Source organism: Trichoplusia ni, chromosome 19, assembly GCF_003590095.1.
Source record: "Trichoplusia ni isolate ovarian cell line Hi5 chromosome 19, tn1, whole genome shotgun sequence".
NCBI lineage: Eukaryota > Metazoa > Arthropoda > Insecta > Lepidoptera > Noctuidae > Trichoplusia > Trichoplusia ni.
Window position 1 is genome coordinate 1315921 of NC_039496.1, and position 18274 is coordinate 1334194.

Consider the following 18274-nt stretch of genomic DNA (forward strand, 5'->3'; position numbering starts at 1 on the left):
TTAATACAGTCAGTTTGCGGATCAACCACGGTTGCTACGGGACTGATTCGTACCTACTTCATTTAAAACCTACGTGCTAATACCGCGTAAACACCTGAGCTACACACATTGATCCTTTGTTTCTCAGGTAATTTGATTTTTTTGTTTTCTAAATTCGACTATGTGTTTGATTAATTATTTTAATTTTGCAAAAACTTTCGTTTAGTTAGTAACTTAACTTTAGTAACTGTTTTCCCATAATCAGGTTATTAAGGACTTATTCGCCTACCCAAAAAAATGTATGCATCTCTATTACCAAAAATGTGACAGAAACTACCGTGATCCCCAATTAAACTTTAGAGGACCTCTTCAAAAATTTTATTGTACTAACATTACCACCGAACGGTCCCGAAGACTGGTTTTCCCGTATTCGTTCTTGCCGAACTGGTCAATCGCGGTTCTTGAGAGAAACAAGTGGAAGAACAGTGGGGAGGCCTTTGCACAGCAGTGGGACATTCGGTGCTAATTTCAATTAAAAAAAACATTAGGATGTTCAAAATGTATGCGCGATAAATCGGAACACATTGCCAGCCATCAGCTCAACTGCACGAGAGAGATGTAGCACAGAGGTTAAGATTGACAGACAGACCGATCAGTTTCCTCCCCCGTGGTGGATATCCCTGACGTTTACCCCGTCCTAACAAAAAAGAGATTGTCAAAATTTAAAATTGGTTGTGAGGAAATAGCGATAGAATAAGCATCAATAATCACAACAATGTATAATTTTTTTGTGTTCTTACAAACAAAATATGACAAATAATATTTTCATTGTGTGTCGCAAAGGACAAGGATTACATACAATTGTATCTTTTTTATATAATTGGTAAATTTTGGATAATTACAAAAGCGGATTTCGGTTTTATGCATGGATTTGTACGATCGAGGTGCAGGGTTGATCAAATCTTTTTCAATGTTATGTGTTTTCTTTAGAAACACTGCAAAAAAACCCGGAAACGAAATATTGGAATCAGAAATCGCCAACACGCAGTAAGCAATCACGGAACCCTTCAAATCGATTTGAAGTACGAAGAGAATTAAACTTTTAGAATAATTATATACTTGTAATATCTCCGGAATCACATGACCATAGCCGCTTATCATGAGACCACTTGCAATAACGACCAGTCCAAACCTAAGTTAAAAGTATCTTTAAATATCTGCCTATTTTAATATCAATTACTGTATGATTTTTTAAGGCAAACATAAAATATATCACCAAATTAAAAATCGTCTTCGTTTTGAAGTCGTTTTATGAATAATCATAATTCAAATTAGACATCCTATTAGCTGTTTTTATTAACCCGAATCCGAAGGTGAGTAATGTTTAACATACTTACATTTATTTTATGCTTGTGTTAAAATGCATTCTACAATTCGGGAGAGCCCTATGTGGTGGATGGGAGTAGGCTGAATTCATAAAATGAATTATCTTTTATCTTTTAAAAACCAACAGTCCGAAAGTTCATATGGATCTACGCTCAAAAATGATTACGAAAGTGGCAAATCAAAGTCCACATTGATAAACTATTTGTTTTGACAAGGCAAACTATTTATCAAAATTTCTTCTTTACATCGATCTAAAATTTTATATCCAAAGGTACGAAAGTACAGTATATATATCATATAAGTACTAGTAATGATTTTAGAGCATCGATTAAAATACTGATTAATATCAATAAATCGGTGGGATTTTAATTGCACGTACATACATGGTGTTGTTTCTATAAATAATAAATGTTACTTAATCAAACAAAATAAGTTAAGTACCACGCAGGGTTTTAAATATAAAAAACATTCAGATATGTTACCCAGAAAGATTAGAAAATAAAGCAATTTTTTGCTCTCCATGATAAAATGATGGACGACCATTTCTTTTTTTTTGAAAATCTTTCTGTTTTTGCCCATTTAAACGGAATGCTTATAGTTGCAAGTTCGACTCGCATTGCACGGGTTTATTTTTATTTTAACTGTATTTATTATTATTTGTATCTCTTTTCATTCACGGGCTAACTTCATGAGAAGAGACCCGGTCCTTTTTAAAGGCTTGAACGGGGACACAGGTCCAACGCACAGAGGCCTTCTTGAGAACTTTAATATACAATGTGATGGGGCATCTACTAGGGATAATTCACCTCCGCTCTATGGGAGAACAGAGATGAAGAATCCAAAGTAGATGCAAAACTATTGCAATATGTATGTAAAACTAAATAGGCTATTATATAAATGAGACATGTTAAGTGGACCAGTTCCTTAAAATGATTCGGAGAACTATGACACCTGCCTTTTTCCACATGTTAATGCAAACAATTAGGCAGGCGGTGACTCGCCGCTCACTAGATGGGCCCCCTATAATACCGACACGATTGACAGCAGATTATTATTATTATTATTACACACATAGTGAAATAATAATAATAGTTATACCTATTACAATTGCAGACACGTTATTTAGTATATTTTTTTACCAACAGACCACATATTTTTCAAACAACAGTTTATAATTATCTACGTTATTACACTGCAAGGTAATATTTTTTATTAGTTTAAGCCCCTTTGCATTATCCGTCACAACTAAAATTCAGCTTGCAAAATACGCGGTTTTTACTTTGCCTGAAATGTTCATGCATGTTTACAGAATGATGAAAGATATATAGACAGCGCTGATCTGCTGGCTCTGCTGCTGGAGCTGGAAGGTAGCCACATTACTTATATAGATAGGTCATTTTATTAGAACACGTTTTTTTTTCTTCTAGAAAGATGATTTTGATCTACTCAAACATCATGTATAATGTATTTTTGTATCATGTATTTTTTTCTGATAAAATTATTGCAAAAATTGAAAATATTTGACACATTGTGATGACACCGCATTAATAAACGTTGTTATAGATAGAAAATACCTTTCGTCCGATAAGATAAGGCTGCGTTGGTATAAATATATACATATAGGTAATATTGTAGATATAACACCGGATAAAATCGGATGGATTACATAATAAATTAATAATAATTGCAAAATTGTTGTGTCATTTAATTTCTCACGTACATTTTATCGTGTGGTCCAAAGATCTATCATTAATTTTGTTATCGGTTAAATAATACCGGTCAAGCGTAAGTTGGACTAAAGCTTTTCGGTGAATTTAATCTTTAGTTCGCGGGAGGTTTCCAGCAGTGAAGTCATAATGCGCAGAGTGCGCACAGTGGGATGTCGTGGTGACGTTTGTGTCTTTTTTTAGCCTATTTGTAGGAACCCCTCGCTGCCGAGATATCGGCGAATGGCCATTCTATGTCACTTCTGGGTTTTGTAAGCAGATTTTATGAACTGAAAGGTTTATCGATTTTTGAGAATTAAAAATTCATATTTTATCTCTCTCATCATGTTAACTGGTTATTTTGTGAAGACATATTGGGCAATGTTTTATTGAGTGCTTTTGTGCGCGTTAGAATTTGGAATATTGGAATTTAGATGCATTTTCTTAGTAAATAACACAATTGGAAAAATCCGGGATGGATCATGGAAGGCTTATCATAAGCCGTATATGTAGGAGAAGGGCTAAACTATGACTGATTTCCTCTCTCTTAAAATTACTTACTGCTGTGCCCGAGAGGGTGTTGATCTAATTATAAGTTTAGCCACCTAAGAATACATGTAGAATGCAATGAAAGAATTGAGCATTTGTAAGGCAAAAGTTCTTTGACCGGCTAATTTCCTTTAAATCTTTGTTTTTCCACCACCACCAGTTCTCCCGTGCTTTTTGGAAAGCGCAAAGTCCATAATGCAAAGAATCCTTTGAATCGTAAAAATAGCGGCATCTACTAGAAGACGAAAACATCAAATTGTACTGTTTTATTGAAAGAAATCGGATTTAGTATGATAAGATTCGGCTGAATGTACTTTTCTGTTATGCCACCTAAATGTCTTGTTAATTCATTGCTTCTTCAATAGATGTCGCTTATTACAACTATTTTAAAGACCACAATTATTATGAAAAAAGTCAGTAATCACAAGTCAAAACAGGTTTTTTTAATGCGATTGTAGTGTAATCTGTTATTTTATTTTTAATTTAGGATAGGGAAATAATAATTATCTCGTGATTAATATGATTATCACTTAATTTAATAATAAAGGGCAATACATAGTAAACTTAAGTTAGCACCACGGCGATATTAACAGCAGTTGATGTTTTAATTAAATCATTGTAGTTAGAAATACAGTCAATTGCTAGTTGGACTTGTGACGAAAAGGTTCCGTGGCTTCAACTTATCAAGTCAGCCTATCGAGGTCCACAGCTGGACGTAGGCCTTCTCCAACTTCGCCTTCCGCGTACAGTCTGAGCCAGCCACCTGTTTTAGGTCATCGATCAGGCTAAAAGAAAAATTGAACTTATTCAGTCAATAATAGGCTCGGAAAAACAGAACTTCGTCTACAAACCTGGACCGACTATGGCCGAAACTCCCGATAGCTCCATGTTTGACCAAAGGACATTGGTCGGTGTTGCAATGCATATACGACCCATTTTATTCACTTGTGTGCAAGTAAACAAAATGGATTACCCCAGTACTTAGCTTTGGGGTGGTTATATATCATGGTCTTATGTGGGCCGATCCCGGCGGCACTGCAATGCCGGGCCGACCCGTGACGGGAGTGGAGCGAGCCCCGAACATCCCGTCAGCTTACAAAAATCAGTTTAATATACTGGTCCCTCAGTGAGGGAACTTTCAGATATTAAGCTGAAAAGAACAGATACTACACTTTGATCTTAGCCAAAAGGCCGAGAAGCGATACAGAGTTTCACTATCTCGGTGTAGTCATTCAGACGTGGAAAATCTTAACACCGCCATTCAGAAAGATGACGTCACTAGCACAGCGCCATCTAGAAATAAGTCTTGGAACTACGGAGTAGGTATGCTAGCTTGTTACCAACTTGTTTTATACCCGAAACGCTGCCATGGGGTGTGGTAATAAGGCATCGTTGAACTTAGCAACCCATCGTCGACGATAACTTTTAAAATAATAATAACTTAAGAAAATAATTGTAGGCGATCAAATGCTTCGGTGTGTTTGCTGCCTAACGATGACTCCACGGTATCTACAATCTTTCGATTATCAATAGGCAACTGATGATGACAACGCAATACAATATCTGCCAAATTTCCAATGATAATACCATGTTTATGTAAATAATATTTTAGGGATCAAAATGAGTTTAGTATAAAACCTTACTGGCCGGAGCGCGGAGGGCCGTCTAAGAGCAATCTTATCTTATTCTTATTATCATCCCAGTCTTTTTCCCAACCATGTTGGGGTCTTCTTCCAGTCTAACAAGATTCAGCTAAGTTGTTTTACAAGGAGTGACAATCCTAAATGATCTCCTCAACCCAGTTACATGGTTAACACGATACGTTGCCCGCCCCCGCGCCGCTGTTTTCGAAAGAGGCTCGAAAGAGGTGCCTTTTCGAGAGAAACCTTAGTTAGATTGGTTCATGGTTGTTAGGTTTTCTAGCTTCTGACTACCTGTAACGATTGTCAAAGATTTATGAATAACACATGCTGGTACCCACAATTGAGCGTGCATTCCGAAACATGGAGGAACTCGTTGTACGTTAGAACTGTAATCGCGGTAGTCTGCGATTTTTTCCACTTAGCCCCCGGCTGGAGGGGTCGGCTTTAAAGTGGTTTTAGCCGGTCAAAGTCCTGCATCATACCTTCGCTTTCCCCAGGGCGAAGTAAGTCAATGAGGTTTTTCCTGGGTCAAAAAAAAATGATTATGACTGTAGCCATTAACGCGCGAAAGCGATCAAGCGAAGCATGCCTTGGAAGCAAACGCTGAGTGCAAGGTTCCCTTAATTTTGTAAACAACGCCCAAAATTTTACATATTATAAGTAGTTCTTTGATTTAATGGTTGAATGTGATTCAGGAACTTAACTGAAAACACTGTAGTAAATGCTTCGACATACACACTAAAATTCGTTAACTAAATATAGAGAAACTCTAATCTGAATTTGGTGATACGTTACAGAAAACCAAGCAAAATGTCACCAGGAAAGAAAACCTGGGAAGCTGAATCTCCAACTAGTATTGAAAACGTATCTTGACACCGATTTTAAATAAGCTGGTTAGTAGGTGAAGAACCCTCGATGCCTTAGTTCTCTCGAACTTGATGTTAATTAGTAAATAATAATTATGATTCATAGATAAAAGTCCATATTTACAAAAATTCAAAAATAGCCAACGAGCCTTCACCGTCCCATAAAGTAAAGCTAGCCGAGAAGTGTTCTGTCTTAGTATTCCTTAAAATTATAGCAGAACTAAAGGTGATATCAAAGGCATACGTAAGGTCTTGTAATGTTCACTTAAACGGGAATTTAGGCCACTCCAGTTGATGAACCGTTGTCAAGTCAGGAATACCAAACCCGGAATGGGCATCTGAGGAGCCTGACGTCACGTTTAGTAGGACATACATATATGACCATAGTTAAACATTGAGTTTCAGAAAAGCTGACATACATAAAATTATCAATTAATCATTATTTGTCAGAACTTGTGGAGTTGGTGTTCAAACAAACATAGTTGTGATCTGTGGATTGGAAAACTAAAACATTAAAAAAAGGGGGTCAATTTTAGATTTAATAGAATTTAGCATGTATGAAATAGTATGAAGAATGTTCGAATGTCGGTCAATCAACGTAAAACTCTCGTAAAAGGCTCGTAGTGCCATTAACAGATTAGGTAACAGCCATAATAGTAGATAACAAGTTTATATTTTGAATAACTGGACTAACACTTCTTATAAAGCAATTAGTGTCATAACGTTAATGACTCATAATGCACTTTATAGATCCTAAACGTTACAAAACGTTAATGCAAATGTTGGTTAACGCGGATTATGGCAAATACCCTTAACTCGTTGTTAACTCAAAAAACAATTTCCAATGAACTCATGATAAATTTAATGACTGTTGTATGTTTGTTTTCAAGCAATCTTATGTGAACCATATGATTTAAATTTAAGATAACGATCAAGTTCATAATCTAATTTGGCTTCCATTCATGGGTTGTGCATAAGTTTCAGTGAACCCTTGTTTTAATTTGTCTTTCATGCCAAAATACTATACAAACATAGACGTCAGGTAACTTAATATGATACACAAAAAACGCATAGAAAAGTATTAAAGTATATTGTCCTAAGTATACCCACGGGAAAGTGAACTCAACAAGTACAACCGTGGGCATGATTAGTATTACACTTGCACAGATACAGACAATATGCGTTAGTGATAAGTATATTTACAGATAGCCTTGCTCTTTATATAACTTGAATGGAATACATTTGTTGTTACTTTCGGAATCAAAGTGTTGACGATAAGACGCAATGGCTCTTCAGGATATTCAAAACAAAACGGTTTTAGTGACGGGAGGCGCCACTGGCTTAGGTGCGAAATATGCTGAGAGTTTTCTGAAACATGGAGCTAAGGTTAGTGAAAACGATCATTCAGTAATTGTCTTAACAATAGATCCAAATCTTTAGAAAACACGTTTTAAATTACAGAGTGTAGCTATCCTGGACATCGCTGAGGATGTGGGCAAAGCGACAACTGAGCGTTTGAACAAGACCTATGGCAGTAAGGTGGTGTTCATCAAATGTGATGTCAGCAAAGAGGATGATATTACAAAGGCCTTCGACGCTGTGGTTGCTCAGTTCAAGCAAGTCGATGTTCTCATAAACAATGCTGGAGTCATGATTGATGCACAGGCTTGGAGGCTCGCCTCTGATGTCAACTGGGTAACTATAAGACATTTTTTTTGTGATTAAAGTGAGATAGCATTTTGACCTTTATTTAATTTCCAGCAAGGATTAGTTTCGTTTACCCTAAAAACTGTCAAACACATGAGGAAAGATGAAGGCGGAGCTGGTGGTACTATCGTTAACATTGCTTCTACAGCTGCATTATCTAGGGTTAATGCTCTCCCGATTTACTGTGGATCTAAATCTGCTGTGTTGCATTTCAGTCAATGCTTAGCGGTAAGTTTTCTTACTTTGATAATTCGATTTTATAAGTTTAGTTAGTGGAAATATTTTTCTTAACTCTAATAAAATTGTTTGGAGAAAACTTTGGACAGATTCTGTCTGACATACGAAACAAAGAATACACTGGTCGATTAGGTAAATATTTTTTTCTTATTTCAGCTGCCTCCTTTCTTCGAGACCACTGGCATACGAGTGATGGTATTCTGTCCGAACGCTACAGATACAGCCTTGCTTCATAATATAGAACTGAGAAGCTACGATCCTAAGCTTGGTGCAGCTTTAGCAGCTGATTTGGTAGATGCCGTATTCCAGACGTAAGTTCATTATTTTGTTTCTTAATTCTATTTAGTATTTGATAATGAAAAAAAAGTACCAGGAATTCATCGCAGTTCATCCAGGTCCCTCTTTACCCATTTTCACTGTCTTTTAAGTCATCCTTGCGAGTGTGTTTCTCAGCACAAATAATTCTAGGAAATAATTTCTGTTTCATCAATATTACCTTTACTTAAAGTTAAATTTAAGTTATTAAAATTATTTCATTATATATTTTGAACAAACATTTCCCAGGTCTGATTCAGCAGCGAAGGCTTTTATTGAAATGTTCCAAACTGGCGCTCCGGGATCTATTTGGTTGAGCCAAGACAACAGACCAGCGCAGAATATAACTGCGACCGTTGATAGTGCGTTCCAGAAATTGGAAGCACTGCTTCAATGATTTTTTTTACTGCAATATTGGTTGAAATAAGTATTTATTCATAGTATGTGTCACGATTCGAAATGTGAAATAAATTGTTTTATGTCAACTGTATTGTTGTTATTATATGCGGTTAATGTTTCTTTTTTCAATACCGCTAATCGTCGTTAGTAAGACCCTTGAGGGGTTGAGCAGGCACGAAAATACACTCATCATCATCGTCCTAGCTTTTTCCCGACTATGTTGGGGTCGGCTACCAGTACCCGGATTCAGCTAAGAACCAGATTATTACAAGGAGCGACTGATTATCAGACTTCCTCAACCCAATTAACTGGTTCTCTAGCTTTATACATACATCTTTGACAGCTGAGACCCACAATTTAACGTGCCTTACGAAACATGTAGGAATTCGACATGACAGAGATGGTCACCCGTCTACGGACTGGCCGCGTCAAGCGACTTACTAAGACCGTCGACCTAATAAATTACCTATTGTATTTCTTAAGTCTACCACTTAACTAATATTATTGCGTTCTCAAAACCGCAATAAAACTATTTTAATTGATGGTGGTAGACACTTAGCGCACTTTAAACGCATCGAACCGTTAATGCATATATTAGTTCATGTAGATTACGACAAATACCGATAACGCAACATCGTTTATCCTATGCCATGTTTGTTTTGAGATTAATTGTAATTGTGTGTAGCATATGCATGTCTTACATGATGCAGGCGCAGGTAGTAATAGGTACTCAGTACATTAAAGTAACAGATCTTGCTCATCTGTTTTTATATTGTAGGCAACCCTAATTTGCTAAAGATAAACAGTGTTTGACAGTCGTTTGCTTCTCTCTTATCACTTGTAACCATTGGAATGTTTCTCTGAAGCAGTGTGCTAAAGCACGAAGGGAGCGAAAGTTTGAAACCTTTACTTTCAATAAGTAAACTTTTAAATCTGAAAAAATATGATATCATCTTCCTTGCTGGCATCATATTTTATAAACACTACCTTATTTCAGCAGGTCTTCTTGTCAGTTGCAGCTTTGCCCACATGAGCGGCTGGAAGCTGGACGTTTCGTTGAATTTGTAAACAACAGCAACAAAAACACAAATTTATTCTAAACAAAACAGCCCAAGAGGCGTGTTTTTGAATTACAGAAGATAATAAAATACGCGTTACCTTTACACTTCTTTAAACTAGCCATTGTATGTACCGTATTAACGCAAACCATCCCGCAAATATGCCATCTCATATTTATTTCCATACACTAGCTCTTTGTTTGAAGGATAACAAAATTAGCATGCTTTGGTATAGTACTGCAGGTTTTAACTCAAAACTATTTATTATTTCATTAAAATATCCACAACCTTCAAACACCGCCATCTAGTGTCAAACTAAAAAAGCACGCAAATTACACCCAGGCACCGAGCAAATCTAGTGCTCATCATACAAACATTTGTTCTGGGCAGGATTCAGATCTACGACCCTCGGTGATAGCAGTCAGGGTCTTTGTGCATGTGACTTGAATGTTTGTGAAACCCCGCGAGCATCAAGGATAATATGCCGTAAAGCTGGAGTCGTATTAAAAAAAATGATTAAAATATTTAGGTAGGTGCATCAGGTGCTCATACATAGTATATCAATTATCTATAAACTTTAAATTGTCCATTTAAAATAATCAAGGGATTAAATATTTATCACTTTTTTTTATCATTTTTTGTGTTATGGTCTGCTATGCTTTGGGGTCGGCTACCAGTCCAACCGGTTTCAGCTAAGTACCAGTGTTTTACAAGGAGCGACTGCCTATCTGACCTCCTTAACCCAGTTACCTGGGCAACACAACACCCCTTGGTTAGACTGGCTGTCAGACTTTTTCAAGCTTCTGACTACCTGTAACGACTGTCAAAGATGTAGGAATAACAGCCGGGACCCACAATTTAACGTGCCTTCCGAAACACGGAGGAACTCGTTATGACAAAGATGGTCACCCATCTACGGATCAACCGCGTCAAGCATAGCTTAACCTGTGATCGAATCACTTATGCGGTTATAGCTTAGCCGTGCTCCTCAATAGGTATCAATCCTCAATTTCATATAAAGGGCAATACACACCAAAGTCAATGTTGACAACAAAGCAATATTATTTCAGCAAACTGCAAGCAATTTGAATTGCTTGTCTTAAGACAAGAGATTTACTTGACTGCATTGAAAGATATGGGTAGTTCTCTCTGAAAGAAAAACAGAATAGAGTAGAGTTCTAATTCATACAGCGTATTTCATGTCATCGTAGCGATTAATCGGGTCAACCAATTTCGATGCGGCTTTTCATATTATAACCGATTTTTTGATAAAAGTTCTTAGACTACCAACATCTTTTAACCGAGCGATCCCGTTAAATAGGCGTGAATAAAGAAAGAAGAAGAAGAAAGAAAATATATTTATTTGTGCTAAAGCATTCTTAAACAATAACTTTCGTGAGAAACTTAAACTTTGAAGTTCACATACAACAAATTGCTTTACATAAAATTGCGATTTTTTCAAATATAATATTGTTCATTCGGATATTGGCAAACTTTATCAAGAAGTCAAATGTTTTGTTGTATTACTCGCTTATCGATTACCACACAGTACGTACAATCTTTCGATTGTGAATATGCAACTGATGATGACAACGCAACGCAAATATATCAGCCCAATTTCGTTTGATAAAATGTTTGTTTATGAAATTTTGGTTTTAGAGATCAAAATGAAATGGTCTTTTTGTGTCACAAAGTGTTTGAGTAATGTTATTGCAGTTGTGGAAGAGAGGAGCCACTATATGCAGTTAATAGCCCTGTCCTGCTTCTACAGCTGCAGGTATTAATTTAAGACGTTGACCGTAATTTATTCGTGTAGGTATAGTTAGTGACCTTGACTGCTAAACTAGAAATCCGTGGGATAACCTATATATCGGATCTCTATAGTTTTTTTGGTTCTATTTATTCACGCTTTTTATTTTTTTTGAAATTCTTTCAAAAATTTTAAATAAAGAAAAATGCTAATACGATTTTTATGGTCTGGTCTACATATATTACTGAAAACCAAACAAGTTGCATCAAAGACACTAGGACACAAAAACACGGGTCGTGAGCCAACTTCAATTAATATTGCAAGTTTATCTTGAACCGGACCCTCGATAATTAGTAAATAACAATTATGAGGCACAATAGTCTATCAGTAGATATCGCACATAATGCTGCCTCTACAGTAAGACACTCCTTTTTTTAAAGACAACAAATTCTTGAGTCGAAAAAATGACCCGAAGAGTGTGCAAATGTAACATTTAGCGAGGAGAGTCGCTGCTACGCCGTAGCAGCTGCCAGTCGCACAACTGCGTGACAACCAATCGTAGGCCCCAAGACTAACACCAGCATAATTGGCTTGCATATGGTTATCTAAAGTGCCAATGAGGTGATAATTTAAGCACGCCAGCTATGGAGGAATAGCTTGGTCAGCAACACACCTCCAATGTGTATAATGTGACCAACCAGGTAAATTATGTTTAGTACGATACATTAACACCAAGCTTCTGAAAGGGTAAATACCGGCCATGGTATAAAATAAACAGGTTTTGATTGTTTCAAACAGAGAAACGTCTTAGCCACAGACTGAGGCACAATTAAAAATAAAAGTGTTCTTTTTTTAATATTTATTTATGTTTAAGGGGTTTATATCCACACGGATACGTCAACCCCATTAAAAAAAATAAAAGTTTATATTTTGCAATAAGTGTCATATTAAAGTGTAAGTATCGCGTGAAGCGGTTTGTGCACGTAAATGCTTCGAAACGCTAAAGCAAATGTTATAGCCATCACGATAAACGTTCTCAACTCGTTTTTGCATGTAAGTTAGTGTGATATTAAATTAAATGAAAAAGAATATTCTGCAAATGTTGAAAATTAAATGTATTTCATTTTTATTTTTTACCGACAGTCAACTTATCAAAATCATGTTGGTAATTTTCAAGAAACCACAACATACATATTTTATATTATTTTGATTTGTATTATGTAAGACTACAACTATTTACATCATATCGAATTAAGATTGCACAGATACAGGCTATATGCGATTTTGATAAGCAGATAGCGCTCTTTATAAAACTGATCGGCATCCAATAGCTGTTACTTTCGAAAACAACGTGTTAAAGTTACGATGGCCCTGCAGGACATTCAAAACAAAACGGTTTTAGTGACCGGAGGCGCCACTGGCTTGGGTGCGAAATATGCTGAGAGTTTTGTTAAACATGGAGCTAAGGTATAATAAAATGTCTCAATATGTACTGCGGCAATTCCAAAGTGTACAATAAAGAATGTTCCACTCTATTCTATTTTTTTTTTAATAAGCCTTACTATATAAGATCAAACTCAAATTAAAATATATATATTACAGAGTGTAGCTATCCTGGACATCGCTGAAGATGTGGGTAAAGCGACAACTGAGCGTCTGAACAAGACCTATGGCAATAAGGTGGTGTTCATCAAATGTGATGCGAGCAAAGAGGATAATATTACTAAAGCATTCGACGCTGTGGTTGCTCAGTTCAAGCATGTAGATGTCGTTATAAACAATGCTGGAGTCATGACTGATGCGCAGGCCTGGAGACTCGCCTCTGATGTCAACTGGGTAACTATAAGTCAAAAACTGGAGTCTTGTGATCAAAGTTAGATAGCATTTTGACCTTTATTTGATTTTAGCAAGGTTTGGTATCGTTTACCTTGAAAGCCGTGAAACACATGAGGAAAGATGAGGGTGGAGCTGGTGGCACTATCATTAACATTGCTTCTACAGCAGCATTAACTAGAAGTAATGCTCTCCCGATTTACTGTGGATCCAAATCTGCTGTGATGCATTTCAGTCAATGCTTAGCGGTAAGTTTTGAAAGTAATTCAAATTATTTACTATTTTTGCTACGGGCACATCTGCCCCCTTAGTCAAGTGCATAGGATTGGTTATTGAGATTCAGTCATAACCGATGCACTTGGTTAAAAAAGGGGTGACAGAACAAAATTCTGTCTTATCCTTATAAAAAGTCAAGGGCTCTATTTTTGTATAATACATGGAATTCAAAGGTGATTGGATAAATATTTTTTTAGAATTCCTCAATTTTGAGAATTTTTGATTTCAGCTGCCTCCTTTCTTCGAGACCACTGGCATACGAGTGATGGTCTTTTGTCCGGGCCCAACAGATACAGCTTTGCTTCAAAACTTAGGACCTAGGAGCTATGATCCTAAACTGGGTGCTGCTTTAGAAGCTGATTTTAAAGATGTCGTATACCAAACGTAAGTCTATACACTTATTTAACTTTTGAGCGTTCGATTGCAAATAATTAGAGTGAAAAGACAGAAATTCTGCTGCTAGAAAGTTTGTTGGCTATTTTTTATTTTTTCCGGGCCTGTGATTCGTTTAGTTTTTCTTTTTTTTCCGGCCCGATCAAGATATCGATCAGCACTGCGTTATTGTTCCACGTCTAATATCCTATTTATTAAAAATGTACTTTGTTGAATATAATTGATTCTAGAGGTTTTGGAAATGTAATCATTTGGGAACTACTTACAGTATTTACTTAACAAAACGTTCTTGGGAATGAAGTTCTCAACGCAATTTGCCTTTAAGTTATTCAATTTTATCACTTTTGTCAGACATTTAAATATTTTTTTCCAGATCGGATTCAGCAGCGAAGGCTTTCATTGAAATGTTCCAAACTGGCGCTCCGGGATCCATTTGGTTGAGCCAAGACAACAGACCAGCGCAGGATATAACTGCGACCGTTGATAGTGCTTTCCAGACATTGGAAGCACTGGTGCAATGAAAATAGTTCACTGTTATATTAGGTTAAATGCGTATTTATAAAGGGCTTCTCGATAACGTGAAATAAACTGTTCAGTGTGAATTTGTCTTTTTTATTATCCGTCTTTTCAGGTTCCTTGATAACTACCATTTGGGTTATTACTCTTCTTTTAACTAGATCTCAGTAGAAATCGTAAGAATATTATCCGTATAAGACTCAAACATCAGAATGCCATGGAACTTTTAGCATTTTAAAAATGCTAGTGAAAACGCACTGCAAACTCCACATATCCGGAAATAAAATATTAATGATAAATAGACAACGTTATAAGTGCTCCGATAACGTTTTGAAAAGAAAAAAAAACGACTCTCTCTAAGACGGCAATAATCAATTTTAAAAAGGAATTACTATACAATACTTAGTTAATGCTCTACTTATCAATAGCATTATCGTTAAAAGAAACTTATCCGAAGGTCGCTGTTTTGACAAACATGTTCCGACAAGAAAAACAGTCCTTTGGAGACAAGTGTTAAGGCTTGAACCTTAAGCCTTCTTTAAGAATGATAAGAGCCGTAGCGTACGAAAAACACTTCTTTGGTGTCAAGTGTTAGCAGTTAGCAATAAATTCAATAGCGTACACGTTTTGATAAACCATATAAAACCAATATATACCAAAGGAATTAAAGCTATCGTACTCGAAACGCATCGGAGTGTCAATGTTAGTTCATGTGGATTAGCCACAATCTTAACTCAACATCATGAATACCAGTTTAGTATTGAGATAAATCGTTATTCTTACGTCCTTTAAACTACAATATATGCTTTCGTCTACTCATTTTAAGTCACATGCACCTGGACTCAGAACAAGTAAGTCTTTCACTCACATGCTTGTCTTGCGTGGAGATCAAATCCACGACGAATTGCGTTAGACGACCCATACCACTCGGATATATAAATTTACGTGCAGTCAAAGGTTATACAGAAATTAGAATAAAAATATATTTCGCAGTGCGTTTTCGCTTATAATTATACGTTTTCAACCTTGCAGCATCCTTGGTTTTTTCATCTTAGGCACGGTGCGTGCAGATTTCTTAGCACTTGAAAGGACCGAGTGTTTCTCTAGTGTATTCTAGTGTATTCCCGATTTTATGATTTGAAAAGGAGTTTAGGGGGCGGGGGGGGGGTATTTATAATACTTATCTCTATGGGAAATAATGACATTGAGAACCATATAATTAAGGCATAGAATTACCAACAATTAAAAAGACAATACAATAATTTTATTCCATGACAAATCTTGCACATTAGCTTTTAAACCAATATTACGGAGAACAATTTTTCATTGAACCAGTTCCTCCAACGTCTGGAACGCACTATCAACGGTCGCAGTTATATCCTGCGCTGGTCTGTTGTCTTGGCTCAACCAAATGGATCCCGGAGCGCCAGTTTGGAACATTTCAATGAAAGCCTTCGCTGCTGAATCGGTCCTGGAAAACAAATGTTTTACACCAGTGCTGTAAATATTTGTCTCAGTGCAAAATATTATCTTAAGCCGGCTAACGGAATGGAAGAAATGTACTTACGTTTGGTATACGGTATCTACCAATTCAGCTGCTAAAGCAGTACCAAGCTTAGGATCGTAGCTCGTAAGTTCTACATTATGAAGCAAGGCTGTGTCTGTTGGCCCCGGGCAAAAGACCATCACTCGTATGCCAGTGTTCTCGAAGAAAGGAGGTTGCTGAAATAAAAAATGGTCAATAATAACTAATAATAAGGAACAACGTATAGATATAAAAGTGATATTAATTCAATCTTCAGTGAATTCTTTGTTTTAGATAAAAAGGGTTCCAGTGTAGACGAGAATTAAATGTATAAGGTCAGGCTGTATCTAGTTGTTTCATCCCTCCCTGAAAAACATGTTTCAGGGAGGGATGAAACAACTCTTTCTACTAACCTACGACTTAAACTTTGACCATCTAAACCTTTTTATGAATTATAGTCCACAATTCATAAAAGGTGAGGCCAAATATATCTCTTAAAATTATATTTATAAATTCCATATCACATACCGTTAAGCATTGACTGAAATGCAGTACAGCAGCTTTAGATCCACAGTAAATAGGAAGAGCTTTAACCTTAGTTAGTGCGGCTATAGAAGAAACGTTGACAATAGTACCACCAGCTCCACCCTCATCTTTCCTCATGTGTTTAACGGCCTTCAAGGCAAACGAAACTAATCCTTGCTGTAAATCAAATAAAGGTCAAAATGCCATCTCACTTAGATCATAAGACACTAGTTCACTTTTCTAGTTACCCAGTTGACATCAGAGGCGAGTCTCCAAGCCTGCGCATCAGTCATAACTCCAGCATTGTTTATAACGACATCTACATGCTTGAACTGAGCAACCACAGCGTCGAATGCTTTTGTAATATCATCCTCTTTGCTGACATCACATTTGATGAACATCACCTTATTGCCATAGGTCTTGTTCAGACGCTCAGTTGTCGCTTTGCCTACATCTTCAGCGATGTCCAGGATAGCTACACTCTGTAACTTAATACGTGATTTCTACAGACTCGGATCTATACTATATATATTAAGACAATTACTGAATGTTCGTTTTCACTAACCTTAGCTCCATGTTTCAGAAAACTCTCAGCATATTTCGCACCCAAGCCAGTGGCGCCTCCCGTCACTAAAACTGTTTTATTATGAATGTCCTTGAGAACCATTGTATCGCTAACATTTTGCTTTTGTAACAGTAATTTCATTCCGTTTAAATATTTTTATGAGCTAACATTAGTAATAAATATATTTATGGCATACGTAAATTTACTATAATGTACAAGTGATATAACAATAAGGACCCGCGGCTTTACCTGTAGGCTTAACCTTCCCGTGAATTTGATTGTGATTTGGATAAAAACTGTCCTATGTGTCTCCACCAGTGGTATTCAAGTGGCTGTGATCTAAATTAATTAATTAGTACCAGATATGTAGTACTTACACTACTCGTTTGAGATGACTATGTAACAAGAACAAGTAATATTATCAACAAGGGTACTTTTACTGGAAGCCATTTATGATAAGGCACTTGATTGTTAATAAGGGATAAAAACAATCTTAAGGCAAATAAAAAAAAATCTATCAATCTTAACATAATTATAAGAATTCTGTAAATTAAATTATATAATGTTATCGAAACAACATTATAAAGGTGTTTGTGTGATTGTTTGTATCTCTTCGCGCCCAATCAGGAAAAAAGGGATATGTATATTGTTTATTCTGTAATGATATTAAGTTTAATAAATATTTGAATTAATACAAAACTATTTTTATAATCAGACTTCACACTCTCAAGATTAAAACTAGCCTTTTTTTTCTTTTTGGTAAATCGGGGGAATCCTCGTGGACACCCACTCCCTCGGAGGAGGAAGTGGGTAGTGTCAGACTTTTACTGACTAAACCTGAACCGCCGTGCTACGTCATCCGCGTTTTTGTGTCGGTGTATGGCAATGCGTTGCAATCCTTCATACAAAGATTAAAACTAGCCTAGCCCAGCTTTCTCGGTTCATGAGAACCGTAAAGTAATGTCGATTCGTCTTTAATCTTTGGGCCATAACCATACAAATTTAATAAAATGCAGCCATCAATTTATTTAAAAGAAGCCTCGTGG

The 18274-nt window shown here is 36.4% G+C and overlaps 2 protein-coding genes and 1 non-coding gene across 4 annotated transcripts; 1 reads left to right on the forward strand and 2 right to left on the reverse strand.

Moving 5' to 3' along the window:
• Positions 1-4630: 4630 nt before the first annotated feature.
• LOC113503625 lies at positions 4631-4823 on the reverse strand. The gene has a single exon (XR_003401462.1). It is a non-coding gene; the product is annotated as a U2 spliceosomal RNA (small nuclear RNA).
• A 2553-nt stretch (positions 4824-7376) lies between these two features.
• On the forward strand, positions 7377-14699 carry LOC113503534 (peroxisomal hydratase-dehydrogenase-epimerase-like). Its single transcript, XM_026885565.1, has 10 exons — positions 7377-7515; positions 7591-7824; positions 7891-8064; positions 8230-8384; positions 8638-8775; positions 12924-13062; positions 13198-13431; positions 13503-13676; positions 13934-14088; positions 14471-14699. Exons 1-10 carry the CDS (start codon positions 7414-7416, stop codon positions 14616-14618), a joined length of 1653 nt encoding a protein of 550 aa, XP_026741366.1. The 5' UTR covers positions 7377-7413; the 3' UTR covers positions 14619-14699.
• Positions 14700-15346: 647 nt separating this feature from the next.
• LOC113503501 (alcohol dehydrogenase-like) lies at positions 15347-18012 on the reverse strand. Of its 2 annotated transcripts, none has more exons than XM_026885512.1 (5): positions 17229-18012; positions 16912-17145; positions 16667-16840; positions 16181-16335; positions 15347-16084 (listed from the first exon to the last, which is right to left on the reverse strand). In XM_026885512.1, the coding sequence occupies exons 1-5, from the start codon at positions 17367-17369 to the stop codon at positions 15937-15939; spliced, it is 852 nt and encodes a 283-aa protein (XP_026741313.1). In that variant the 5' UTR covers positions 17370-18012; the 3' UTR covers positions 15347-15936. The 2 variants fall into 2 exon arrangements, with proteins under 2 accessions (XP_026741313.1, XP_026741312.1); XM_026885511.1 differs by having other exon boundaries at positions 16912-17151.
• Between the last annotated feature and the right edge of the window lie 262 nt (positions 18013-18274).

Coding starts and splice junctions, on each gene's coding strand:
- LOC113503501 (XM_026885511.1), bottom strand. CDS start 17,369: ATGAAATTACTGTTACAAAAGCAAAATGTTAGCGATACAATGGTTCTC. Junction 16,841..16,911: donor TCGCCTCTGATGTCAACTGG/GTAACTAGAAAA, acceptor TTTGATTTACAG/CAAGGATTAGTTTCGTTTGC. Junction 16,085..16,180: donor GTAGATACCGTATACCAAAC/GTAAGTACATTT, acceptor TTTGTTTTCCAG/GACCGATTCAGCAGCGAAGG.
- LOC113503534 (XM_026885565.1), top strand. CDS start 7,414: ATGGCTCTTCAGGATATTCAAAACAAAACGGTTTTAGTGACGGGAGGC. Junction 8,776..12,923: donor TTCCAGAAATTGGAAGCACT/GCTTCAATGATT, acceptor ATCGGCATCCAA/TAGCTGTTACTTTCGAAAAC. Junction 13,063..13,197: donor TTGTTAAACATGGAGCTAAG/GTATAATAAAAT, acceptor TATATATTACAG/AGTGTAGCTATCCTGGACAT.